Here is a 26,930-nt window from a genome sequence, read left to right on the forward strand (position 1 = left end):
GGTGATTGATAATTGTATTGCTATTTAGATGTATTAATTAACTATATTTACCTATTGATGGTGGCCAAAAAAGATGGCAATAATGCACTATTCCCTAAAAGTAGAAACTTTTCCATATATATATATATATATATATATATATATATATATATATATATATATATAATCACATTTTAATATATAAATAGGTGTAGGATGAAATTTATACATGCAAATTAATTAAATTGATTAATAGATATGTAATATAAATAGCATAAGATGAACTTGGAAGATACTATCGCCAGATAGGTTTAGCTTTTCATGTGCTTCTTCCTATGTAGGGGGGATTGTTGTCTTTACAATATTTTTATATGATATATCATATTTAATTAATTTCGTCACTAAATGATTCATTACGTCGGCCTTTTCGATCTCGTATAATATTTTACTTTAGAAAATCTCATAATACGATATTTTCGATGTACAAAAATCTGGGTCCAAATGGTTATGATTTTATTGGAAAAACAAATATTTGTTATAAGTCCCTCAAAATATAATGTTATTAATAACAATGATATCAGTTTTGTTGTTCGATAAAAAGGTCATCGTTCGTTTTACAAAAATACTTACGTATTTCCGTTTACTATTCTTTCTGGAAATAGTGTGGGTGGGTGCGTTAACTAGCAAAAATCTTACTAATAATAAAAAAATAGATATATCATAATTCATGTACAATAAAACATCGATAAATTAATAATATCGCTTATATAATAATTTCTTATGGTCCCGAATTGGTAAAAAAATTAAATTGTATATATAGACAGAGAGATAAAGAAAGATTAATTGCTGGTCAATATCTTGCCCAACAAGTATATAATTCTTCACATAAGGAATTAGGATAAGATGAAATGAAGACTTAAAATCTTCTAGAAGTTGTTTATGCTTCTTTTGTATTGGTCAATAGATATCCAATCAGCACTAATTAATTTCCATGATTTAGGAACAAGATTGGAAGCACAAAGCATAAAGCACTTCCTATTAAAATATTACATCTTCCTTTTATTTTACTTTATTTTATTTATGAAAATAAATAGTAAAAGATGATTGGCTGGGAATCGTTTTAATTTCACATAAAATCTCACGATAATTCAATTTATTTTCTTGAAGCTTTATAACCACTACACCACACACTCACCGCCTTAACTTACAGACTAACGGTAAATTGACAAAAATGGTCAAAAAAGACCAAGCGTGCTTTTTGGGGACCATATGCAAATTGGTGCAAACTTGAGGGGTGAAAAGTGTAATTTTCCAATTATAATGTATTATTTTTAAATAAAAGGTATACACAAGATTTGAAGAGTAATAGATAACATAATAAGTATTACTTGTTTCCTAAATTGAATGGTTCAAAACTAAAATAAGAAGTTGTACAAGGAAGAGAAAACAATAAACTCTCAAACTAAACACATTGAAAAAAAAAACTCTTGCACAAATAATACCATAGCTATTCCTTCCTATTACATCAATGTATATCTATGAGAACAATCTCTCTGGGGGTTGGGGTGAATTGCAATAATTTCAATTGTCTACAACATACTACGAGGGTCCAATTTCGATAAAATTACTGGTAAAAAAAGAAGAAGAAAAAACAAAACATCAAGATTGTACCTTCTTAGAAAACCGTTGTAGAGACTTCGGCAGTAGTAATTGATCCTCCCCCACTTCGTTTCTCTTCCTCTTCTTTTTCGACATTTCGATATCTCTACTCTGTTCATCCAAGAAAGGCTTCTTCGCCATAGCCACAATTTCCTGCTTCTTTCTAGCCACTTTACTCGGTTTGCTCCTACCTTTTGTTTTCTTCTTCATCGGACGACTCTTGGCACCTTCCACAGCCGATTCCAGCTCAGCATCCTTCTCCTGCTTGGTTGGCTTCACTTTCTTCCTATTGGGCCTCACCGAACCAATCTTTGTAGGGTCCAGCATAATAGTCTCGGGGGGTAATTTGTCCAGAAGCGAACGCACTTCCTTTTCGTTTCTCTGCTTACGTGTCTCGAACGGATTCGCCACCCAAGTGTCGAAATTCGCCTCACCAGATCCAGGAATCAATATCGAAGACCAACCCATCGAATGCCCAATTGCCAAAACATCCTCGTAAGGCCTAAAAGAAACATTTCGTATTTGGTACCCTTTTACAATTGAGTGACCCATATACCGGCTATAATCCGACGACCCGTTTAGAGCTCCCAGTATCTGGACGAAAGATCCGGTTCCAGTGGCGAGCAAACCCTTGTGGCTGAAGTCAAGTGTCTTTGCATGGCCAGATAGTGTTTGGACAACCTCGTATTTCCTCAAATCCCAGATTTTTATTTTTCTTTCCATGCCAGCTGTTGCCATGAGGTGGCCGTTTGGGTGGAAGGCCATAGCTGTGAGGGGGCCTTGATGACAGAGCATCTTGACGAGTGGAGCTGCTGAGGTGGGCTTCCACATGCTGACTGTACCGCCGGAGTGGCCGACTGCTACCACGTTGTTGAACGGGTTGACCCGCATTGTGTCGGATCGACCCAGACCCGTTCGGTAGTTGCCTATCATTATGCCTGTTGTGATGTCTTGGAAATGGAGCTGACCGAGTTTGTTCATGGATGTTAGGAGGAAGTGCTTGTTCAGGAACTGAAGCTTTGTTACAGCACCGTGTTCCTGGAGAAAAAACGAGATTTGGGTCGCATTTTGATTTCTAGATGTTAGAATTAGTAAGTCCAAGCACCGATACATAGGTTTGCTATAAGCATATACAAACTGAGATGAAAAAATGTAACATCTGGAGGGGACACTAGTGAAGAGGATATATATACACACACACACACTATGAAAATTACTTCAGCATGCTAAAATATGCAAAAGAGTTAAAATTAGGTGAGTTGCTAACCTTCAGGCAGTGCATTTCAGTACCCTTCTCGTTATACATATACACATACCTGTCACATTCAAACAAAACGGTTCAGAAATGTGCATCAAGATTTGTTCTTTATCATTATCTAATTTTGTGAGAAAATGGGTGAGAGAACCTACTTCTTTTGAGCAGCCGCTAAAAGCTTCTGATTGTGCAAAAATACCACATCACGAACTGTTTCCCTAACCTGGAATAAATATTTGTAATACAGCATATATTAACACAGCTTCTCAGAAACGAGTCCAAAAATAAAGAGAAAGCTGGCTTCATTTGTTCCGAAAGCAGATGATGAGTCATGAATGTACTATAAATTCAGTTCTGTTCAAAAACCAAAACTCAAACTGACCTGCAATATAAAATATTATACCTTTGTTTCTCATAAGAATTTTCACCTCCTGTTCACTTTTCCCCTTTTACTCTCAAACCAAGAATTTAAGAAGCCTTGGCATAAAATTATCATCAAATACATGTCAAATTTTATGATTGTTTTGCTTGGTTCCTTTATCTTATGCTGCTTCTGAGAACGGGACCTCCTTTTGTTTCTTTTATTGAGTGGAAAATTTGCAGAATCTAGATTCTAGCCGATAGTTATATGCTATACAATATATAACAGGCTTTAACTTTTTAAGTGTCATATCTATAAGGGAATAATCATATATTTTGATCTTTTTAATGTGCAATCTTAAGATTATTTATCTACTTTTTAGGGTCGGCTTTGCAGCTAAGTTTGTGCTTGTCATTTTTACACGTGAACAACAATTCTAACTCAGTACCTTTGAGGGAGAGAACAAAATTTTGCAATGTTCTCTTCCTTATTCTTTTAAGCACGAGGAGAACAGTATTCTCAATCAAGATTTCTGGCATAATTTCATGTAAGGCTCAGCTTAGCAAAGAGCCAAATATGTAACCTAAGCAACCAAAAGCTACAGTTCATCGTAATTCTTTCTTTTCAAGGATGCTATGCCAAATGCTTACAGATTACACTTTGTCATTATAAATGGAGAAATCAGGATGTTTTAGCTTTTAGCTCATTAAGAACTCAAACGAGCTGCCATTATGGGATCATAGATGAAGAAAATTGTAACATATTTTGAGCAGACATCAACATATATTTAGCTGGTTAAAACCCTTACCATAATCTAAAACCTAAACATTAATTGTAAATCAGTATGCATACACATAATCAGAAAAATATTGGAGTACCTGAAATTCTTTAATGAGGTCCATATTTTTCATGTCTAAAAGAGCCAAATGGCCTTTTCTTCCAGCTGCAACCATATATCGACCACTCAGGCTGAAATCCATTGTGTATGGACCAAGATCTGAAAATAAATATATTTCTAAACATTAAAAGAATGAACAACGAACAAAATTAAGCCTATACCGAACTTTTCCCTTTTTCTTCTGTAAATGGATGACAACAACGAGAAAGAGACAGGAAACCCAGATAATCTCACAGAGCCAAAGGAATTGATGAAGTGACAGCAAAAATCAATTTATAAAGTTATTTGTAGTCGTACGGCACTTAAGTATAGATAAACTCTATGGTATTTCCCCAAAGGAAGTGAGTCACACCTTTTAAAGGTATGGGATTGATCATATAACCGTTAACTACTTCTTAGCCAATAAAGAAACATGAAAAAGGCTTAAAAGAGAAAATCAACCTATAAAATGCTTACATATCGAACTGTAAAATATTTATACTACATGTAGTAGAAATCTTGCATCGGTTTCACCTTTTTCCAATGAAACAGAACTGTTTTATTTTCTCTGTGTTTCTGTTTTTGGACAATCTAAATTTATTCTCTTGAGCCCAACTACATCGGTACTATATCCAGTAACATGAGACGACAGTGAGCTAAGCAAGTAGTTCAAGTATCTAAACAGTAAATAGAACTGAGTACGAGGGAAATTTGATTACATCAGTAAACCATGCGGAAGCAAACTAAGAAATACGAGGTCTTAACCTGGCAGGACAATATCGAATTGCTTTCTCGAACTCAGAATATCCACTTCAGCAGCAATTGCTTCTTGTTTAATCCTCCATGTTTTCTCTATACCCTCAACTTCAAGATAACCACCTTCACTTGGCATAAGCCACTAAGAAAATAAAAAAATAAAAAAATAAATTACATTATTCTAGAAATTAAGAATGCAAACCTAATCATTTACTCATAGTAAAAACGAAAAGAGTTACTTTTTCAGCTTTGGCAGCAGCTTGTGCAGACTTCCCAAACAAATTCTCCCTCGCAGCTAATTGACCCTTCAATTTCTTATCTTTCAACACCTGATTTAGAAAAATCAGAAACAATTACCACAAAATCGAAACGAAAAATTGCAGGTGTGGCAATAGTAAAAATCTCGAAAAAATTACCGACCTCTAAATCAGCGGCTTCGCCTCTGAGATATTTCTTTACATTCATTTCGTCTTCTTCGGAAACACCCTGAAAATCCGAAAGCCACTTCAATAAACAAATTTCCACACAACATAGAAAAAGTTCAGAGAAATTGCTAGTACTACTAGGGTTCACTTTTTTACCTTTTCTGCGGCGGGCATAGAAGTTATTCGGTCCGCCTTGGCTGCCTTCACCCCCATTTTGATTGAGTTTTCACGGTGGCGCCTTACGGGGAATTTCGACGGTGGTGTTACACGGCGGAGGTATGGCGAGAGAGAGGCTCTAAAACCCTGAATGCCGTTTCGCTGAGAATTAAGAGTTGAAAGGGCGGGCTTTTTGGACCATATATTTTATACATGGGCCGGCCCAAAACTCTATTTTTAAGAATTTTATAGTTTTCACCCGTCAAGTTTTCACCGATTACACATTTGGTCTCCATGTTCATAACAAATACATTTGGTCCCTCATGTTTAAAAAAATCAACACTTTTAGTCATTTCTGTGAATTTTCCGTCGCTACTAACAGAATAAAGTGTGTGGTTATCACTCAATTAACTGATGGACTAAAGGTAAATTGACGAAATGATAAAAAATGTTACTTTTTAGAAACCTGACAGATCAAATGTGTTTTTATGAACATGGGAGACTAAATATGAAATTAATCAAAACTTTAGGAGTGAAAATGGTAATTTTCCCATTTATTTTTACTTTTAAAAAATATTTTTTTTGATACTTAAATTTATGAAACTTTCACTAAACTATTTTTCTCTTGATACTTATAATTTCACTTCCTTGTAAATGTCTTCATCACAAAATATAAATAAATATTACTTTACTTCTCTAATTTTACTCCCAATATTTATTTTTCGAGATAAATGAAAATATATACACAAAAGGGCTTAAATTTTTGCACCCTTGCAATGTAGCAAATTGGCATCTTACAATCTTGGAAAAAATTAATAGCTCTTTGCACCTTCTAAACATAATATATTATTCACAATGCACCCTATATTTAATATTTAAAATTTATGGAGGATTATTTCATGTTTTATTGGCTTTTTATTTCTAGGGTGCAAAATAACAAATTACAATTGTTAATTTCTTCTACCTCCAACATAATTTCAATCGTCCATAATGCGATGAAAACAAATTCACAACAAATTATTGAAAAAACAATATTTTTCATGCTAAAAAAGTAAACTTTTCGGATTAAAATAGTTTATAAGATGTTTAACAGCTTATAAGTTCTTCCAAAGTGTTCGGTAATTTGTTTTCAAAAATATCTTAAAACTAAAAACAATAAATTGTTGGTAAGCAAATATTTTTTTTTAAAAAAGAAATACATTTACCTCATCTTTTAATTTAAGATCTTACAATGAGTAAAATAACTATAATATCATTATCTAAATACTTTAAAAATTATACCTAAAAATTAGACGTAACATCTTAGAGCAACTTGTGCTAAAATTTATCACTTATCAAATTATATACGGTAAACAGTGTTTTAGCACGCCACTTTGTCTGACTCATAGTGGTTGTTTGAGAAATTCTATGCTACACCTGGTGAATATAACCAGGCACCCTAATTAATAAGATTTCCACTACGAGTTCAGTTATGGCCCAATGAGTTTTTAGAAATATAATTATAAAATAAATAAAAAAAGGACACATGTCAAGAAAAGAGACACCCGGTGAAAATCACCAGGTGTAGCATCATATTCCCCGCGCTGTCGTACTTCTGCCACCTGGGTTCACGCAGAGGCGTCGAGTTCCCCTTTCCGGCGATCCGTCTCACCGCCCACGAGTTAACCATGGCGTTCGGCGATATCGAGTCCCACCGGAGCGAAGAAAAGGAATATTCCGACAAAGACGACGGCGCCGCCTTTCGGAACGATAACGGGTTCATGCTGGTGAACAGTTCTAGAGAGATAGAGGGCAAATACATAGATTATTTGTCCGAATTAATCACCAAGACTATCATACCAATTGGTTCATTGGTTAATCAAGATCCTTTAATCATTAAAAATAATGATGATGATGATAATGATGTCATCATGGATTGGTTGGACAAAAAGGACGAATTCTCGAGCGTGTTCGTTTCGTTCGGGAGCGAATTCTTCCTCAACGAACAAGAAATCGAAGAGGTAGCCCATGGTTTGGAGTTGAGCGGTGCGAACTTCATATGGATCATAAGATTCCCAAACTGTGCCGGGCCGGGCTGGGCCCACGAGGCCCTACCGAGAGGGTTCGTCGAACGGGTTGGCGGACGAGGCATGATCCTGGAAAAGTGGGCCCCGCAGGCGAGGATTTTAAGCCACTCGAGCATAGGGGGATTTGTGAGCCATTGCGGTTGGAATTCTTTGAAGGAGGGCTTGGATTTGGGAGTTCCGATTGTAGCTATGTCGATGCATCTCGATCAGCCGATGAATGCGAAATTGGTGGCGGAGATTGGCGGCGGCGTGGAGGTGAGAAGAGGCGGTGATGAGAGGCTTTGCAGGGAGGAGATAGCGAAGGTGATTAAAGACGTCGTTTTCGGGACGATCGGGGAAGAGTTGAGGAGAAGAGTTGGAGAGAAAGGGGAGAGTGTTAGATTGAGAAGTGGAGTTGAGGTGGAGGAAGTTGCATTGAAGTTGGCTCAACTTTGTGTGGAGGGGGGGAATTTTTTGCATGTTTAAACTGATGTTTACAAGTTCATATTTATATTTTTGGGTAAATTACAACCAGCCTGATGTATGATATTTCTGTTTGGATAATTACTTTTCTGTTTGGATAATTACAAAACTCCTTTCAACTATAATTTTTTTTACACGTCCATCCTTGTGGTTTTAAATTTAGTGGAATCTTCTTGATTATATGGAATATTATCATTTTTTTACCCGTTTTATCCTATTCGAGCTCCATATTTTGGAGCAAGATGATCATAAGATGCGTTTTTTTTGACTTGTATATATCAGATTGTGGTGTATCATAAACAATATTTTTACACAAAATTACGAGTACAAACTAGAGCACATTCCACGGAGTCTAGATGATTATGTTGAATTTGACACCATAAGGATAGAGATGTAAGAAGATTCATAGTTGATGGGTAGATGTAATTATCTAACAAGAGGGAGTTTTTCGTAATTTGACCATACCTCAGGATGGTGGTTGTAATTTACCCTATTTTTTTTTTTATTTTGTTGTATAATAGTTTTACTCTATGTGCAGCTTGAACTATTCTTACGTAGCAAGTGACCGATTAGGTTTACGAGAAAATCTAAAAATCGATCACTAATCCAATTTTAGTATCTCTATAGAATCGAGCTTAACAAAAACATGAAGAGTAACGACAATAATGGATTGAGCAAGTTGTATCTTGTTTTTTTTTTATCCAGAAAAGTATCTAACTATTTCAATTCATAATACAAATCTATGGAGTTTTCTTTATTTGCTACAACTAATACAAACCGTTGTTTTAGACATGATTTGACTGTTATAATATTTTCTGTCTCCTCTCATAATAAGTCTCAAAACAAAATGAAAATAATTTCCAAACATTGATTACTTTGTTGCCTCCACATACTATCTTTATATTCATTGTCGTGCCAAAGCACGATGGAAGAATATTATCAACGGTCCATTCGTCCCCAACATTTAAAGACGCCGCAAATAAATTTGAGTTCCAACTTACACATTCTAAGGCCTCGTTTGCTTAGTTCTACTAATATATATCCCATTTCATTTTGTCAAATCTCGTTCTTTTAAAAGTTTTACAAAATTATTTTGTCAGAATATCACATGAAGAGTTTTAATAAACTTAGGCACTTTATATAAAAATTCAAAACCTAATATATTTCATCTTATTTTTTTCAAACTCTTTTTTATAAGTATCCATCGATATTACTTTCGAAGAATATTACACAATTAATTATTATTAATTACCAAGAACATGGATTTATTGGTTTTGGAGGATGATATGACCGAAAATGAGATTAAAAGTGAGGTAAAGAATTTATTTTCGGTGCGAAAAAAATTTCATTTTTATGTGCCAAATTTCTCCTTTTTTTTTGCCACATTTTAAAGTATATATTAATTTTGTTACTAATTTGGACTGGGATCATCTCGACACGTTTAAAAAAATCGATTATAGAGAATATTTTCCATCGGATAAAGTATTTTGTAGTAAACGAATATGAATGAAATTAAAGAGTAACTTCAGATCTGTTTGAGATTGGAAATTGTCTAGAGTAAATGTAGTTTTGTAGACAGTTAATAATAAATATTGGATGATAATTAATTTTTATATTATAATGTCTATAGCTACTAAAATACGTTCTAAAATATGGATACAAATTAAAATTAAAAAAAATAGGGTAAATTACAAACACCCCCCTGATGTATGGTCAAATTACAAAAACACCCCTCTTGTTTGGATAATTACATCTACCCCCATCAACTATGATTTTTTCTTACACCTCCACCCTTATTGTGCCAAATTCAACATAATCATCTAGATTCCGTGGAATGTGCTCTAATTTGTACTCGTTTTGTGTAAAAATACAGTTTCCAATGCACCACAAACTAATATATACAAGCTAAAAATCACATATTATGATCAACTTGCTTCATAATGTAGAGTTTGAATGGGATAAAATGGGTACACAAGTGATAATATTTCATATAATCTCGAAGAATCCACTAAATTTGAGGAGTTGAGAGGGTGGTTGTAATTATCCAAACAAGAGGGGTGTTTTTGTAATTTGACCATACCTCAGGGGGTGTTTGTAATTTACCCAAAAAAATATATCCTACATTACTAAAAGCGGTCATGTATTCATCATTTCCTTTTTGTGAATGAAAAAAGTTTTTAGACATTTCATATTTAATATCATAATTTAACAAATTTAATGCATAATTTAATTTAAGAAATCAAAGATCTTACTGATTAAATAATTAGTTATCCAGTAAGATATTAATCTAATCTCCACTTGATCCAATGTGTTCTGATATAGATAAATAAACGAGGCTTTAGGATAAATTACGATTACCATGAATAGTATTCTTCTTTTTAGATAGTATTTTCTTATAGAAATTTTAATTACACATATAAGAATGTTAATGAGAAATCTCTCTCTCTCTCTCATACACACACACATATTAAGTTTGATACTAGATTTGATACAATAAATTGAACATTTAACTAACTAAATAATCAATTAATCAAATTCAATATACTAATCCAAAGAGCCTTATGGTGTTTAGATGCATTTAAGAAATTATAATGAATTAATAGTTGTTTTTCTATAGAGAGAGAGAGAGAGAGAGAGAGAGAGAGGAGAGAGAAACATTAATTGAAAATTAGATGTTAGATCGATCGATCGGACTTTTGAGGGAGGCATCGTCGGTTGCCATACCAATATGGAAAAAAACGCGTAATTTCATCATAACTCAATTTCTCCTTCTTCTTCTTCATTGAATCTCTCTCTCACTATATTCAACACTCTGACAACGAACTACTTTCTCTCTCTTCCCAAATCACCTGAAAACCCCAGTTAACTCCAGCCATTTTCCCAGATTCGAATCAATGGGGCGCCACTCTGTATCCGCCGCGGAATCCGCTTCCGACGACGCCACCGCCGGCCCATTCCGCTCGATCCGAGACCGTTTCCCCTTCAAGCGCAACAACAGCAGCACCAATTACAGCAGCACCAATACCCTCACGCGCTCGTCGTCCAAGACGACGCTGTCCTCGCACAAAGCCTCCCGATCTCACCACCACCACAAGCGGAAGCTCTCATTGTCGCCGTTTAGAGGGAAATCGTGCTTCTACTTGTGCATTTTCACCGTGATTTTCACCTTCGCCCTCGCCTCGATGGTTTTGCAGAGCTCGATCACCTCGGTTTTGCGGCAGGGAGTTGGCGGTGATAGAATGCGGTGGAGGTGGTCAGTTAAGGACGGGTTGAAGGAAGGGAGCTCGTTGGAGTTTGTGCCTCGACGGCGGTTCGAGCTGAACGGAAGCCGCGTAGATTGGCTCAGAAGCCAGCCGAGAATTGGCATTCGCCCTCCGAGAATTGGTCTAGTAAGTGATTGCCCAGTACACTTTGTTTAAATGTTTGTAATGTGAATTATGACGTGAATAAATTTGAAAGCTGTGCTGAAACTGGGGTTTTTTCGGTTCTGAGGTTTATGTTGTTCAGCTGATCAGATTTTTGGAAATTACTATGTTCTTGTATTAAATGATTTTGGGGAATGTACAACCATGAATACCAAGATTAAGTTGTTTGTTCAAGGAGAGAATATTTCAGATCCTGCTCTACAATGCTCTTAAACATTTTTGTTGATATACTCTTAAACCTTCTCGGTATACAAATTTAAGGAAGATATGTACAATTAGAGAAACAAAAATGCAGATGAAACTGACGAGTCTGTTAATCCGCAATATTGGTAATGTTTATTGCTAAAACAACGATGACAGAATATTATCTATTGTTGAGTGATAATCCGCTCTTGGTTTTGGCTTAGTATTAAATAGCATTTCAAGTGCTTTGAAAGATTCAAGGGTTGAATATGGAAGGTTGAGCGTCATGCATATCATGCCAATATTTTCATGTTGTTATGCAATTTATAGTGTTTCTTTCACTGTGAAGATGCACAAGTAAACCAAGATTAGATTGCAGCGATGTGTGTTCAGCCATCATATCAAAACATGCACAAGCTTCTTTTCTACTCAAGGACAAAGTACTTGTTAAGTGGTTTAAGATTAAAGTTCTATGCTCAACATTTAATCTGTCATCTGTTTGTCTTGGATTATCTGGTGAGTTGAGGAAGTGTTATTAGAAAAATCAATGCATTTTTAAGCGATAAGGGTGGTGAAAGAATACGAAGAAAGAAAAATGGGAAGTTTTGGAATATAGGCCTATTAGTGAATTTTATGAAATTAAACCAGAAATAACATACTGTTAATGCTTAACTAAAGAAAAATACTGTAAAACGGGAAACATGGTGATGCTATAAAGCAGTGAAGTAAAACCAATTGGATGGTGTCACCCTGTTCCAACTCTCAGAACTAAAGGTTTGGCGTTCACGTGTTTTAAACATGTCAGCGATTGAAAAAAGCGCTCTAAGAGTAGAACCTCTCCCTTTATGGTCTTTTTTGACTTTTATACCTGGATAGCCTTATACGTTATTCATGTTAGCAGACCCTATGTATAATTTTTATGAATGGCTGGCTAGCTTGAAACCATTCACCATGACTTTAATGTGGACATCTAAAATTTGCACCACATATGTGCAATTCCTTGATTTATTTTTGTTAGCTTCTAAAAATGCTTTCAGTAGAAGGAAGCAGCATCTGATTTTGCCATCCGTTATGCACATTTGCAGTTCATTTTTTAATATTTATTAGTTTATATATTTATTTATCTATTTTCCTAATGTAAGATCTTGGGGAACATGGAGAAAGATCCTTCAGCATTGCTGCTATATTCTGTGATGAAGAATTTAAAAGGTCTCGGCTATCTGCTTAAGGTAATTTTCTCAATTTTGTTTTCCGCATTTGATGCTATTATTATTATTGCAATGCATGATGAAATGATAATGTTGGTTAGCTTGCAGAATACTGAGGATGATGAAGTTACCTAATGAGTACATGACTGCAAAATTTTCTTGTGCTTATTTGGCAACTTTAAAATTCTATTGTTCTCTGTATTAAGAATTTTAGCTCCTCCGGTAAGGGTTTGGTGTTTGAGATATGTGTATCTTTCTCATTTAATTACATCAAAATACTAAGAATGTATCATTTAACAACATTAAACCAACTAAGAAGTATACTGGTGATTCTGTGAAAATAAAATCATATCAAACTTTCTTGCTCTTGGTCTAAGTGTATTTAGAATTCTACAGCCCAACTTTTTGCTGAACCCTCCCCTTCTCTCCCACCTTCTTTCCACGTCCGAACTAATACACTTGCTTTCCGTAACATTTCAGAAGTTTTTTTGGAATTGTGACTGAAATGAAAAGAATGACCCAGAGAATATAAAGTACATTCATTATTCATAGTAACAAAGAAGTCGGGTATGCCAAATTGATAGATTAGTACATGCACCAAAATGTAAATAGTACCAATCGAATATTAAAAGCGTGAACAGTTGATGGGCTGTCTCTCTGTTTATCCAAGCTCTGGGCATTTTATGCATACTTGTATATGGGATCTTAGTTATGAAATATTATTTGCAGACAGTGGCCTTTTAGATTTTAGGAGTTACTGTGATACATTTTAAGTTATCTTACAGCTCTTAGCTGTGAAGTTATGTCATAATGACTCTTAGTAAATAGATTCATATGTGCTCTGAATATCTCTCATCCACCCCCATTTTATGCATGTGCACGTCATCTGCTAAGGTAACCTTGGATATTGCTTAAAGTTTTCATATGATATATGGCCAGATTTTTGCTCTCCTCGAATAAAGTTTTTTTAGGATGTAGCTCTAAAATCATAGGTTGACACTTATAACTTATAGTTTTCTCTTTACTGACGTAACGTTTATGTCTCCTTAATGTGCACATTTAAAAGTACCATCTGGTCAATTATGTTCCACTCTCATTTCGTCTTTTACAGTTGTATGCCCTGGGAGATGGCAGAGCACGTCCAGTTTGGCAAGAAATTGGAGGTCAAGTCTCAATTTTAAGCCCTGAAAGATATGGTTATATTGATTGGTCAATGTATGTTCCCTCTTCTACTTCTTCTTGTCACTCCAAGAAGTTCCATGTTTAGTCAACTTTTTGTCAGTGCTATATGTTGTTAGTTACTTTTACCTAGATGGTACAGTTGAGTAATACCTTTTATCCCCTGCAGTTTTGAAGGTATTGTTGTCGACTCCCTTGAAGCAAAAGATGCCATTTCAAGGTACTTTATACATATATTCTTGAGTTCAAAATCTATCTTGGGTTTTCAGTTACATTCTTTAGGTTTTCATCCCTAGCCGTTCATAGTGCATTAAATTTTGGTGTTGCTCATAGATTACAGTAGAAGTGAGTAGTGCCCTGATGGCAGATACATTTCGCCTTACACTATTATTGTACTTGAAAATGAGAGAACCTTGAACAAAAAAAAAAGATAAAAGAAAAAGTAAAACAGAAGAGAAACAATAGAACTCCATAGAGTAATTAGGTAAGCAAATAATTCGAGGAAACAAATATATTTATTAAGAACCATAATATGAGTGAAAATGGTCAAGAACAAGTTTAATTTTACACTGAGATACCAAATCAGTTTGGTTTGACAGGTATTTAACCAGATTGCTGCTGCGCTCACCGTAGTCTTGTTGATCCATAGCATTCTACACCCCACATATCTATAAATGTTCTGCACTTGTTGTCTAAGGAAGTTGAATGCAGAAACTATGCAATAATGAATCCAAAATTTATGTTCCTGATACAAGACTACATTTCATCTTCAACTTTTTCGCAGCTTACGTTTTTGCTAACCGCAGCTGGCACGCCTCACTTAAAAATTCTCCTTTGACTACATTGTCAGTGTATTCTCTGCAACAATATTTAACATAACTTGATCTGCATTCCCGCATAAGAAAATTGATTTTAGAGTAAGAGTGGATGACTCTTTTCAGGTAAGGTGCATAAACTATGTGTTGTTAATACCCATGGTTCTCTAAAATGATAACTCTCTATTCTTTTGTCGCCTCCGGCATGCAACTATATGACGGAAAGTCCTGAGCAATGTAAATCAGATCGCAGTCTTTTGATATGCTATGATTTGTGAGTTTTATATCTATGCAGCCTTATGCAGGAGCCTTTCTGCTCTGTGCCACTGATATGGATTATTCAAGAGGATACTCTTGCCAGTCGTCTACAACTGTATGAGGACAAGGGTTGGGACCGCCTCATTTCTAATTGGAAAAATGCCTTTAGAAGGGCTGATGTTGTGGTGTTTCCAGAATTTTCTTTTCCGGTAAATACGTCAAACCTGGATTTCTTATATACTTAAGATATGAGTCATGGAAGGATTGTAATAGGGATTTTCTCAGTTATTTACTATAATTTATGCTATATCAGATGTTATACAGCGTGCTTGACACCGGAAACTTCTTTGTGATTCCTGGATCACCAATAGATGTTTGGGCTGCAGAAAGCTATAGTAAGACCCATTCCAAATCTCAGCTGAGGAAGGAAAATGGTTTTGATACTGACGATATGTTGGTTCTGATTGTTGGGAGCTCATTCTTCTACAATGAGCTAGCTTGGGATTATGCTCTAGCGATGCATGATTTAGAACCTTTGCTCATCAAATATGCGGGATCAGATGAAGCTGGATTTACATCCAAGTTCATTTTCCTTTGTGGAAACTCCAGCAAAGATTACAGTGATGCTTTACAGGTTTGCATTCACAATTTGCCATTTGAGAAGTACTTTTGTATCTACTGCATTTTTTTCAGTCACATACTAAACTACATCCTTCATATGTGATCTTTTGTTGGAAATTGAGAACTAATATTCCAGTAATTATTCTTGGTTGACGACATTCCAGATGGTCATTATGTAAATGATATAATAAGTCTCAGTTTGCTTGAGATCTTATTGTAGTGTACTGTGTATCTCATTTCTTTTTGTAATTGTAATTTCTTTTTGTTTTATTTTACTACTAGAATTGAAAATGCTTTGATATTATTGGTATATCTTTTACTTGGATAACTAGCAGCTTATTTCAGCTTCATATATTAACCATCAACTTATTATGTAGGATGTTGCTACTCGTTTGAGGCTAAATGAACAATCGGTGAAGCATTATGGCATAAATAGTGATGTGAATGGTATAATACTGATGGCTGACATTGTTCTGTACGGCTCCTCCCAAGATGAGCAAGGATTTCCTCCCTTACTCACAAGAGCCATGTCATTTGGAATTCCTGTAATTGCTCCAGATAAGCCCGTCATAAGAAAATATGTATGCCATTCATTTTTTTTCCCCTTTTCATTTCAGCTATCCTTGGAAGGTTGCAATTTCCTTATTACTTTCTATATTGGTAGGTCGTTGATGGAGTTCATGGGGTAATTTTCCCAAAAAATGACCCCGAGGCGTTAAAGAATGCTTTTTCCCTTTTGATATCTGAGGGAAAATTATCAAGATTTGCACATTCTGTTGGTTCATCTGGAAGGCTACGAGCCAAGAACATGTTTGCAGAAGAATGCATCATTGGTTATGCAAAGCTGCTGGAATATGTATTTGATTTCCCATCAGATGTTTTGCTACCTAGCCGTCCTTCACAGCTGAACAACAGTATATGGGAATGGAGTCTCTTCAGAATGGAACTTGACCAGATATCTAGTCACACAGAAAATTTGTATCTAGAAGGTTCGTCGGGTCCGAATTCGGGTATTGTTTACGACCTTGAAGAAGCCATGTTAAACGACCCTACGTCTAGTAATGAAACACAGGACCACTCTGAAAATCCCGGAGAGGATATCCCAACAATTTTGGACTGGGATATCTTGGACGAAATGGAAAGCTCTGAGGAAGTTGACAGGCTAGAAAGAGAGGAGGTATGGTCATGCTTCTGACATGTGTGGAAGTGTTTTTCTGCCATCTTCCCCTTCCCCTATACGTCTATTTGCTATTTAGCTAAAACATCATTTATGTCTGCAGATTGAGGAAAGAATGGAGAAAAACATTGGTGAATGGGATGACATCTATCGTATTGCTCGAAAATCAGAAAAGCTTAGGTTTGAAGTGAACGAGAGGGATGAAGGTGAACTAGAAAGAACTGGGCAGCCAATATGCATTTATGAGATCTACAATGGTGCTGGGGGGTGGCCATTTCTACACCATGGTTCATTATACCGTGGATTAAGTCTTGTAAGTTCCTTCACAACTAAGTTGATGTATTTAACTTGGTCCAAGTTTTTTTTTTTTTTTTGAGTAACGGGTGGAGCAAGAATGCCCACATTTTAAAGTTGATAGAGCAAGTATTGCCAATACCATAGTAATCTTATGATTTGACACGATTTGGTCAACGATTAGATCAATTCATTTATCTTATTTATTTCTCCTTTTTGTGCATTGATTTGTCATTTCAATACCTTTTTTTTTCCTTTTTCTTCTTTTGGTTTCTGTATCAGTCCACTAGATCCCGAAGATTGAGTTCAGATGATGTGGATGCAGTTGGTCGGCTTCCCATCTTGAATGACACATATTATCGAGATATCCTCTGTGAAATTGGAGGAATGTTTTCAATTGCTAATGGAATCGATGACATTCACAAGGGTCCCTGGATAGGATTTCAGTCATGGCATGCGGCTGGGAGGAAGGTATGTATTTAGACTTCCGAGTCATCCTATACATGTAGACCAATTATTTTCAAATTGGATGTTACCGGAAAAAATGGGATCTCTTATCTACTCTCCTAGGAGTTAGCTATGGATGTCTTTTCTGCTTGCATATTCAACTAAACTTGCTCGATCTGCCAGGTGTCTTTATCCAAAAAAGCCGAAGAGGTTCTAGAGAAAACAATACAAGAAAACAGTAAAGGAGATGTGGTATACTTCTGGGCATGTTTGGATATGGACGGTGGCATTGTAGGAAACAATGATCTGCTTACTTTTTGGTCCACATGTGATATTATGAATGCAGGAAGGTGCCGGTAAGTATTTATTCCCAAAAAAATCACAAGTCTTTAGATATATTCAGTCCAACAGTCAACTTCTTTTCTCTCGAAAACCTTCTTGTGGGGCCATTAGTAATTTTACATAAATGGCAATTTCCTTTCCCTTAGAAAGTTAAATGCAATCTTTACATGGTTATTTAAGTTGGATTTCCTTTTATGTCCCTCGTGTACTATGAGTCATCTTCATCCACCGGATATAAACTGAATAATTTAGTATCTTAGAGATTAAGATGGTATCGGTGTTTATTTTACTTCAAAAAGATTGTATAATAATGATGCTGACACATCTTTTCAAACTTACAGGACAGCCTTTGAAGATGCATTCCGAAGATTGTATGGCTTACCATCAAACGTAGAAGCTCTTCCACCTATGCCGGAAGGTGGTGGCCATTGGTTGGCACTTCACAGCTGGGCTATGCCCACCCCTTCCTTTCTCGAGTTCATCATGTTTTCCAGGTTCTTTACTACGTAGTTTTGTTATTAATTCATTCATACACGATTTTTTTAGTCTCTTCTAACTGCAAAAAAAAAAAATGATGACACCCTAGGATGTTTGTGGATTCTCTTCATAGTCTACACATAAATACATCAAAGCCATCCGATTGTCTTCTAGGCTTTTCCGCACCTGAGGTTAGTATAATAAACGAACCTAAAAATGCAATATTCTAGACTTTTAATTGCAGCGGAAAAAAGATAATATTTCTCATGCCCGACTGTTTCTTTACACAGAAGAAGCATTGCTACTGTCGACTTATGGAACTCTTAGTAAACGTGTGGGCTTATCACAGTGCACGTAAAATGGTTTACATCGATCCACATTCGGGGTTATTGAAAGAACAGCACCCCGTTGAACAACGTAAAGGATTTATGTGGGCAAAATACTTCGACATCACTTTATTAAAAAGTATGGACGAAGATCTTGCTGAGGCTGCGGATGATTATGACCACCCGTACAAACCATGGTTGTGGCCGTTAACTGGTGAAGTTTTCTGGCAAGGCGTGTATGAGAGAGAAAGGGAAGAGAGATATAGGGTGAAAATGGACAAGAAGAGGAAAACAAAGGAGAAGTTACTTGACAGGTTAAAACACGGGTACAGGCAGAAGACACTAGGAGGAGGATAGGGGCAAAAACGTAATGTTATTGATCGAAACAATTTGTCTATACACACAGCATTGGAGTTTTTACTTGCTGACACGATCTTCTAACATAACACACACGTAGAAGGCTATGGAGCGGCTCAGATGAAGCCCTTCTTCGACTTTTGATCGCTCGATTTTTTTTTTTTTGAGGTGTACCAATTTTGACTACCATTCTTTTATTTTTGTCTATACTATTAGTAACTGAAACTTCCCCCCCTTTTTTTTTCCATCTCTATAGATTGTACATTCCATTCATAGTAATGGAAGAATATTACTGAATTGCCATCTTGTTTACGAAGGGTATACGAGCTTACGGTTGATATCAGCGTAGTTACTTAATTAAAGGCAAATTAGCCAAAATAAGATGCTAGTTTAAATTTACATGTGGGACAATTTTTTTACATGTTCAAATTTTAAATTGTTGTTATGGAAATTTTCGAGGTTAAACTTCTATCAATTTTTTGTTTTGTTTTTGTTTTATATATAATTCAATCGTTCAAAATTTACCTGACTAATTCTCGGAGCAGACGGTTTCGGTTTCAGTTTCCGTTTCCGATTTAAGAGCTTATCTCTTATAGACTTGAGCTGAAATACCAATTGGAGAAATATTTACAAATTATTTAAACATGTGTATAACAAATTTATTATCAGATAATTTCTGTATATATTTTAAATTATTGCTACATAAAAGAAAGCTTAAATTCCATTATCATGTATTTTTTTATTTTGTATTTAAAAAAAATATACTTAATTTGGTTACCAAATTTTTAATAATCTTTCGATTTAATTGTTTACTAATATTTTAATTTCTATACAATTAAATTAAAAAGAAAATAGATATACATATAAATACATTTTGAGGGACAATTACATCATTTCATGTCAAAAAACCAGCTACCAGCCGCACATCCAGCAAGTGAGCCACACGAAAGTCAACCAAGAGGGTTTTTGCCTTTGACTAAATTTCATAGGAGGGTTTTGCTAATTTATTTATAGAGAGGGTTTTTTTGCTATTTAGAGATTACACATGGGTACTTTTTGCAGTTTACTCATTTTATTTTCTATGGGAGTAAATAGTGAAAGAAACTATTTAACGAGGAGTTAGATGTAATTATTCATTTATATCCACGAACTCATTTGGTCTTTTACAGACCAAATTTAACAAAAACGAGAAATTCAAATCTAATTTTTTCCCCAATTCACGTTAATTCACTATTAATTAATCTTGCAGAAGCGGCAACCTAGTATAGGTGAAGCAAAATCTGCATCCATCCGAGCCGCCATTGTTACTAAAGCTTCAATTCCGATTTCATTTCATCTCCACCAATCCAAAATTGAATTCCGAGTTGAGAATCCAGTTCCCTTCTTCTTCTTCAATGGCAACTCTGGAAGCAGGAAGAAATGAGGGTTCTTGAGTTACATCCTTGGAAGGATTTGTTGCTGCCATGTCTGTAAGTTTTTTAATGATCAGAAACCCCTGTTCGAAAATGGGCGTTTACTTTGTCAATTTTTTGATGATTTTTTATTGAGAGTTGATTGAATATCAATGGTGAAGGGCAAGCCATGGCGAATCATACCAAGACCCCTTCTGGAAACAGTCCTCAACAACCACGCGCAGCACCACCGCGTGCCTCAACCTCTCATCCTCCACGGCCCCCGCGGCGTCGGAAAAACCACCCTCATTCTTGAACGTAACTTACAACCACTACCCTTCTCTCTCTCTCTCTCTATATATATATATATATATATATATATAGACAGATGCCTGTATGTGTCAATGTGTGTGTGTTTTCGAGTAATTGTGTGTGCATTTATGTGCACAACTTATTTATCTAATTTCCTGGAATTTGGTAAAGGAGGATTCTGAAAAGATGAAAAATGACGAAATGCTTTTCAACTTATACGAGGATGGTTTCGATGTTCTTCGTTCAATCAATGTATCTAGCTCTGGAAGAATCTTGGAACTACCAACATAAGTAGTAGCTTTGTTCATTCCCAACATAAGAACGAGTGCTAAAGATTCTATCGTATTGTAATAACTTTACAACGTCGTTGCTTTCATATGCTAAAACTGTGTCGAGCTGATGTCGATTCTGTGGTTATCATTAATCTGAAATATGACCTCCATGATGTTGATATATATATATATATATATATATATATATATATATATATATATATATATATATATAGCTCTTGTGTGAATCTTGATTTAATGCGATACTTTCCATATTTCTCTTCGACAGGTCTGTATGAGAAATGGAACACAGGCCCTCACATAACTGGTTACGTCGACTTTGCAGAGTCGATAGAACAATACCATCCAAAGCATGGCCACTCGTACCCATACACCTCATGGAATCTTTGCCCACCTCCAAAACTCGCCACACTCAAGACTCAGCTCGAGAGCTGCCTCGAGTCAATGGCTCGCCGAGCCATCAAACTCGGAAACATAAGCTCCGACCAAATATTCACCACACTCACCAAATGGCACAGCCCAACCACTGTCCTTAACCAAATTCTTAAAACCGACTCGGGTTCCAAAATGCGCGTAGTGAATAGAAAGAACAAAGTCTCCACCTCGAATTTGTGGGAAACTGCAGTTTTCAAGTTATCGGCTGGAGTGAGTGAACAAGAGTTGGATGGGGTTTTTGATAAGAGTGTTAGTGTGGAGGAGGGTTCGTATTATAAGGAGGCTATGGCGGCACTTAAATTGGCCAAAGAGGTGATTGGTGCTCAAGGAAAATGGAGGGAAAATGCGATTCGGGATTTGAATAGTAAGGGCGGGTTTTCTAGGTCGTTAGCAAATTCTGCTACTGATTGGCCTTGCCTTTTGCTGGAGTTATTGTCTTTATCTGCTGAAATGGACTATTTTCAGGTAATTAATCTAGTTGATAAATCTTGATTTACTACATTTAACTTTTAATATCGTAATTCGGCTTACTATGTGAATCGTATTGCCGACTGATGTGGTAATTTGTTTGTTTGAAACCGGAGAGAAGAAAAGAAAGTTGAGCAGAGGGCCTGTTAATTTGCCATCTAATATTCGTACAAGTTGAATTCTTATGTAGCATAAGTGCGAAGTTAACTTTTTTCGACTTTATTTGTTTTATTTGGATGTTCTAATATAAATAGAATAATTAATTGGTATTGTGCTTATCTTTCTTCCATCGAAACAAAATCAGATGCTTAAAAACTAAGATACGTCACAATTTATTATTGGCAATAATTATCTTTAACAGCTGTTTATACATTCCCTCGGTTTTTTAATTTCTCATTCTTATCTGTTTTCTTCCTTTGTATTGGGATTTGACGAAATAAGTAGCCGAAGCTGGTGATAAACAATATTGAGGTTCTGAAGAATGCTGTAAGAGAAGATGATAAAACAATATGTGGATCTATGTATCACGACAGTCTGATTTGGAGAATCATAGGATTGGGTGCAAACGAGAGGTGTCTTCCAGTTGTTCTCGTAACATCTGACAGGTAATGATTCTTACCTTTGCCTTGGTTCAAACATCGATGACTTCATATGAATGATATATCTTCTTTAGAAAACATTTGGTTTTATTTTTTTTCCGGGAAATAGGTCAACACCGATATTGTGGCGATGCTTTTAGTTCAGTCAGAGTCAGTCTCATTATGCATGCTGCAGTTTTTACGATTCAGTTTAATTCCTTTTGCACCAAACGAATGGTATTCGTATTTGAACTAAAATCATGTGAACTTGTGTGTGAGGTGAATAAAAAATAACTTGCTTATTTTGCTAGAAGGTCCTGTATCTATTGTCATTTTTACACTCAGCTGAAATTAAATCTGCAGCTACTACTCATACCGAGCTTTTATGGATTTTGGATTTCCCGATATTTTCATCTCCCGCGAGGTAACCTCGTGCTTGTTTTTTTTTTCCCTTCTTATTTTGAATATTTAATTTTTCAGAAGGATGAACGGTTTATCTTGACGTTTTGAAATTTAAAATGCTTGTTATTTTCAGTTTTTATATGATCTTGAGTAATTATTGCAATTTTACTGGATTTTTCTATCTGGTATGGTGCTATGACTAACAAGTAGGAATTTCTGATGAATTAGCAGTGGACACGTTTTGGAATTGAAGAATCCGTTTCTCAAAGTAATAAACCTGTATAGAAGTTTAATGTGAAAGTATACTTTCGAGAAAGGAAATATGCATTTTAAAAGTACCATGCATCTTGATACAGACACAACCATATATCCTAAAAGAAAAATGTTTTATTCTTGTCTGAAGCGCGTAAGAAGAGCAACAGAGATTATGCTAAAGAGATATACATTTCTCTTCTTACACCATCTTCTTGATATATGCTTCTTTGGACGATACATGTTTGTAATAATTATCAAATAATTATTTATTTCATGCTTCCGCTTGTGTGGTCCGATTCAGTCATTTCTTTCGTTTCACATCTTCATTTGGTGGTTAAATTAATTTGCGTGAGGAAAATTATACATGGCGATGCTGTTGTTTTCGTTGTTGCCAGTCTATGGAGCAAGGCAATGAGGGAGACAGTTACTGTGTAAGGATGTTTGCCGAAAGTTGAGATACAGGAAATATGTATATATGTCACAATACGAGTCCGATAATCTAGTCTTCCACATTTGCGAATGTTCCTTCCAGTTTCGCACCCGTAAACACTGACATTATGACAATGGATCGAAAGCTTTGCATCGTTTTGTGGCTATTATAATTTATACATATAGTTTGAAGACGTAAAAGAACTGTTCATGAGAAAGGATACATTGAAAGAAACTTGTTATCGAATTGTTCTATGTTTCATGTTTTGCCTTAGATGTTTCCTTTGTCTCTTTAACAAAGTGTTAATGCAATCATTTTTTAATTCTATTCTCGTCATATATTGTATTCTAAAGCAGTTGGTTGAATTTTGATTGGTTTGTATGCAAATTTTAATTGCAGACGTTTGGGTGGACTCCAGCAGAAGCAAAACTGCATATGGTCGATGACTATTTTAGTCAATCTGAGGTATTACCAAACGAACAAGTTTCGTTCATTTCTATTTTGAGTTCTTAAGTTACTCTACACTTCACGCTCTAGACACTCGTAATTAGGGGTGGAAATTGGAATTAAATTTCTGAATTCTGCCGATCTCGATCTGAAATTTTCCGATTTTTGGAACAATATTTTTCAATCCAAATTCAGGAATTTCGACTTTCGATTTTTCCAAAATCATTTGGATCGGAATTGGAATATATATGAGATTTCGATTTCCGATCTGATTTAATTTCCGAAAATTCCGATTTTTTTCCCGAATGATATTGAAATTATTATGTATTTTATATTTTAGGTAACCAAAAATTGGAAATTTTCCGATTTCCGCCGATTCCGATCCAAAATTTTCCGATTTTGGAACATGTTTTTTCGTTTCCGAAATTCCGAATTTTTCCAATGTTTTTGGAATGGAATTGGAACTAGTTTTCACTTCCGAAAAAAATAATATTTTTTCCGAAATGGCTAATTCCGATCCGATCTGTCCGATTTACGCCCCTACTCAGTAATATTTACTTGGATTTATATTCGTCATGTTCAAAATATCATTGTTTTATTTCGAAATTCAACATACTGCAAGCAGACACACACACACACAGTGAATTTTTAGTGCTGCATTTACTGACAATGGTTATCCAATCTGCAGTGGAATGTGATTGTCGACGTACTGGGTCCGAATCCAAGACATCTTTTTGAGGTTTATGCACTCAAGCTCAGTAATTATTACCAGAAGTAAGTTTTCCAATAGGTCCCCTCTTGCATGTTTTAAATATTCCGTCATCTTTTATATATTCCATTACGTCCCTTCTTTTATATAAAAGTACCAGAAAATTCTTGAATTCCGAGAACATAAACCGTAAATTGACAACTAATAAATGATATAACCGAGCTCGGCCCCTTTTACTAGAGAACATAATTTTCCGAGTTATATGGAGAATTATTGGATTTGAGATTTGGAAGAGCTTCACTCGTTCGTTTCGTAAAAAAGTGATTACTTCTAATGACAGGGTGATGAACTATGAAAGTACGTTTGAAGATATCGTGGATCTCTATTTAGCATATTTGCAAGTAAGTTATTCTAATTTAGTTCTCGTTTTTTTTTAAATGTTTACGATGAATAAGTGAGATATTTTTTTTTCTTTTCGGGATATACCGTGTCCTTAGTACAACTACTCGTCTACTACAGGTAAATGTGGTAAATCCTGCAATGGATAAAGCACTGTTGCTCCTCGAGAAATTTGCTGTCGATGCACAAAGTGGAAAAATCCCGAAAGACAAATTACGACTCGGTGCCCCTTGGAGGCACCCCCCTAAAAAAGATATCTCACTTTGGGCTAAAATTCAGCTAATGGACTTTATTCAGTCTCTCGTCAGTACGGGTTTTGCGGTAATAGTTTAATCCCACAAATATCATATTATTACGGCTTTTAAGTGAGGAAATGTCGCATCATTTGATATGATTACGTTTCCGAATTATGTCAACTATTTTGCAGGTCAACTATTTTGCGGATTGTTCTCTCGAGTTATTGGACGATCCCTCTGTTCTTGCCATGCTAGAGGTAATCCATCAAGAAAATCCCCTAATGGATTTATGTTGCTTATTTAATATAATACCCCCGTTTTTTTTTTTTTTTTTTTTTGTAAAGGTCGGTCTGTTGTACACCCAGCGGGACCCGTCATTCATTCGCCCCGTTACCCGTGGTATTCAGAGATGCCTTGTGAGATGGTAATAAATGCTTATTCCACGGTTTTAAGTTCCTTCGTTTTTTTTTTGGCTTTTGCTGATGTATGTGTAAATACTTCAGGCTTGTTCAAGAAAGGATTGGCTTGAGCTTCAAAAACTCCGTCCGGTACAGGTGGCAGCGTGCTATTCGAGGACGCAGCTATCGACATTTGTTGTTATATAACAAGTAGTCGACGGTAATACGTGCAATTCTTTATATATATATATATTTTTTATTTTAATTTTGGCTAAATTAGTGAAAGTTTAAGTTTACTATTTCAGGCAATAAAGAGACGATTGTTCGTTTATCGGTACGGAGAACTCTTTTGGCCATCAAATTACCCAATTTACCCTTCAACGTGGAATCACTCTGGGGGCAAATTAGGCAATCTACAGATGCAATCTCTGTTCTGTTCCACAAACCAAACGAGAAATCGGGAGTTATACGTGTGTCGTATTTATACTTTAGAATACAAAATTTTGAAGATTCTTAAGAGCAACCTAGTTTGCATTGAGGATGTGGGACAAGAACAAATATGCTTAGATTGTTATTTTTACATATTTTTTTGTTTTAAATTAAAATAAAACCGAGGGTGTTTTATTTATAGGAGTAATTACATATAAGCCCATCAAAACTAATATTCTTGCAAATAGGTCTTGTCGAAAAGTTGTGTTACTTATAGATTCTTCATGATAAAAATACTCGTCTTATTTAAAATTTCGTCGCATCGATTTTCGAACACGATTTAAAATAGATTAGAAAATAGTTGAATTTCACGAATTACAAAACGTGAATGTATTTTTAATCCTATTTGATCGTTGATTTGTTAAATTGACTATAGAAAATGACTAATTTATTTTTTGAAGGATAAATTACAACCACCTCACTGAGGAGGTAAATTGTAATTACAAAAAACCCCCTATTTATTGTTGAGAAATTACATCCAGCTCCTCGCATTTTGTAAATTTCTTACATCCAACCCCTTACGAAAGGGTGTTAATGTAAGAAATCTACAAATTGCAAGGGGTGGATGTTATTATGGAAAAAT

General features: G+C 35.4%; 4 protein-coding genes across 6 annotated transcripts; 3 read left to right on the plus strand and 1 right to left on the minus strand.

Moving 5' to 3' along the window:
* Positions 1 to 1,450: 1,450 nt before the first annotated feature.
* LOC105957311 (Transducin/WD40 repeat-like superfamily protein) lies at positions 1,451 to 5,647 on the minus strand. The gene is made up of 8 exons (XM_012981241.2): positions 5,469 to 5,647; positions 5,308 to 5,373; positions 5,127 to 5,216; positions 4,897 to 5,029; positions 4,133 to 4,251; positions 3,049 to 3,116; positions 2,906 to 2,954; positions 1,451 to 2,676 (listed from the first exon to the last, which is right to left on the minus strand). The coding sequence occupies exons 1-8, from the start codon at positions 5,523 to 5,525 to the stop codon at positions 1,639 to 1,641; spliced, it is 1,620 nt and encodes a 539-aa protein (XP_012836695.2). The 5' UTR covers positions 5,526 to 5,647; the 3' UTR covers positions 1,451 to 1,638.
* Positions 5,648 to 7,051: 1,404 nt separating this feature from the next.
* On the plus strand, positions 7,052 to 8,121 carry LOC105957299 (mogroside IIIx synthase). The gene has a single exon (XM_012981230.2). It carries the CDS (start codon positions 7,136 to 7,138, stop codon positions 7,997 to 7,999), a length of 864 nt encoding a protein of 287 aa, XP_012836684.2. The 5' UTR covers positions 7,052 to 7,135; the 3' UTR covers positions 8,000 to 8,121.
* Positions 8,122 to 10,564: 2,443 nt separating this feature from the next.
* LOC105957310 (UDP-Glycosyltransferase superfamily protein) lies at positions 10,565 to 19,448 on the plus strand. Its single transcript, XM_012981240.2, has 14 exons — positions 10,565 to 11,385; positions 12,747 to 12,833; positions 13,924 to 14,027; positions 14,161 to 14,211; positions 15,102 to 15,273; positions 15,378 to 15,698; positions 16,063 to 16,266; positions 16,350 to 16,862; positions 16,966 to 17,175; positions 17,439 to 17,627; positions 17,787 to 17,959; positions 18,287 to 18,439; positions 18,532 to 18,613; positions 18,713 to 19,448. The coding sequence occupies exons 1-14, from the start codon at positions 10,891 to 10,893 to the stop codon at positions 19,103 to 19,105; spliced, it is 3,147 nt and encodes a 1,048-aa protein (XP_012836694.2). The 5' UTR covers positions 10,565 to 10,890; the 3' UTR covers positions 19,106 to 19,448.
* A 796-nt stretch (positions 19,449 to 20,244) lies between these two features.
* LOC105957309 (uncharacterized) lies at positions 20,245 to 26,532 on the plus strand. 3 transcript variants are annotated; one of them, XM_012981239.2, is made up of 13 exons: positions 20,245 to 20,574; positions 20,679 to 20,814; positions 21,370 to 22,001; positions 22,449 to 22,609; positions 22,946 to 23,006; positions 24,069 to 24,134; positions 24,805 to 24,890; positions 25,166 to 25,226; positions 25,345 to 25,545; positions 25,652 to 25,717; positions 25,805 to 25,884; positions 25,964 to 26,078; positions 26,164 to 26,532. In XM_012981239.2, exons 1-12 carry the CDS (start codon positions 20,569 to 20,571, stop codon positions 26,070 to 26,072), a joined length of 1,665 nt encoding a protein of 554 aa, XP_012836693.1. In that variant the 5' UTR covers positions 20,245 to 20,568; the 3' UTR covers positions 26,073 to 26,078; positions 26,164 to 26,532. The 3 variants fall into 3 exon arrangements, with proteins under 3 accessions (XP_012836693.1, XP_088676085.1, XP_088676086.1); XM_088819959.1 differs by lacking the exon at positions 20,245 to 20,574 and having other exon boundaries at positions 20,670 to 20,814; XM_088819960.1 differs by lacking the exon at positions 20,245 to 20,574 and having other exon boundaries at positions 20,670 to 20,814; positions 26,267 to 26,440.
* The last annotated feature ends 398 nt before the right edge of the window (positions 26,533 to 26,930 follow it).

This window comes from Erythranthe guttata, chromosome 6, assembly GCF_056151865.1.
Source record: "Erythranthe guttata isolate IM_541 chromosome 6, IM_541, whole genome shotgun sequence".
Taxonomy (NCBI): Eukaryota; Viridiplantae; Streptophyta; class Magnoliopsida; order Lamiales; family Phrymaceae; genus Erythranthe; species Erythranthe guttata.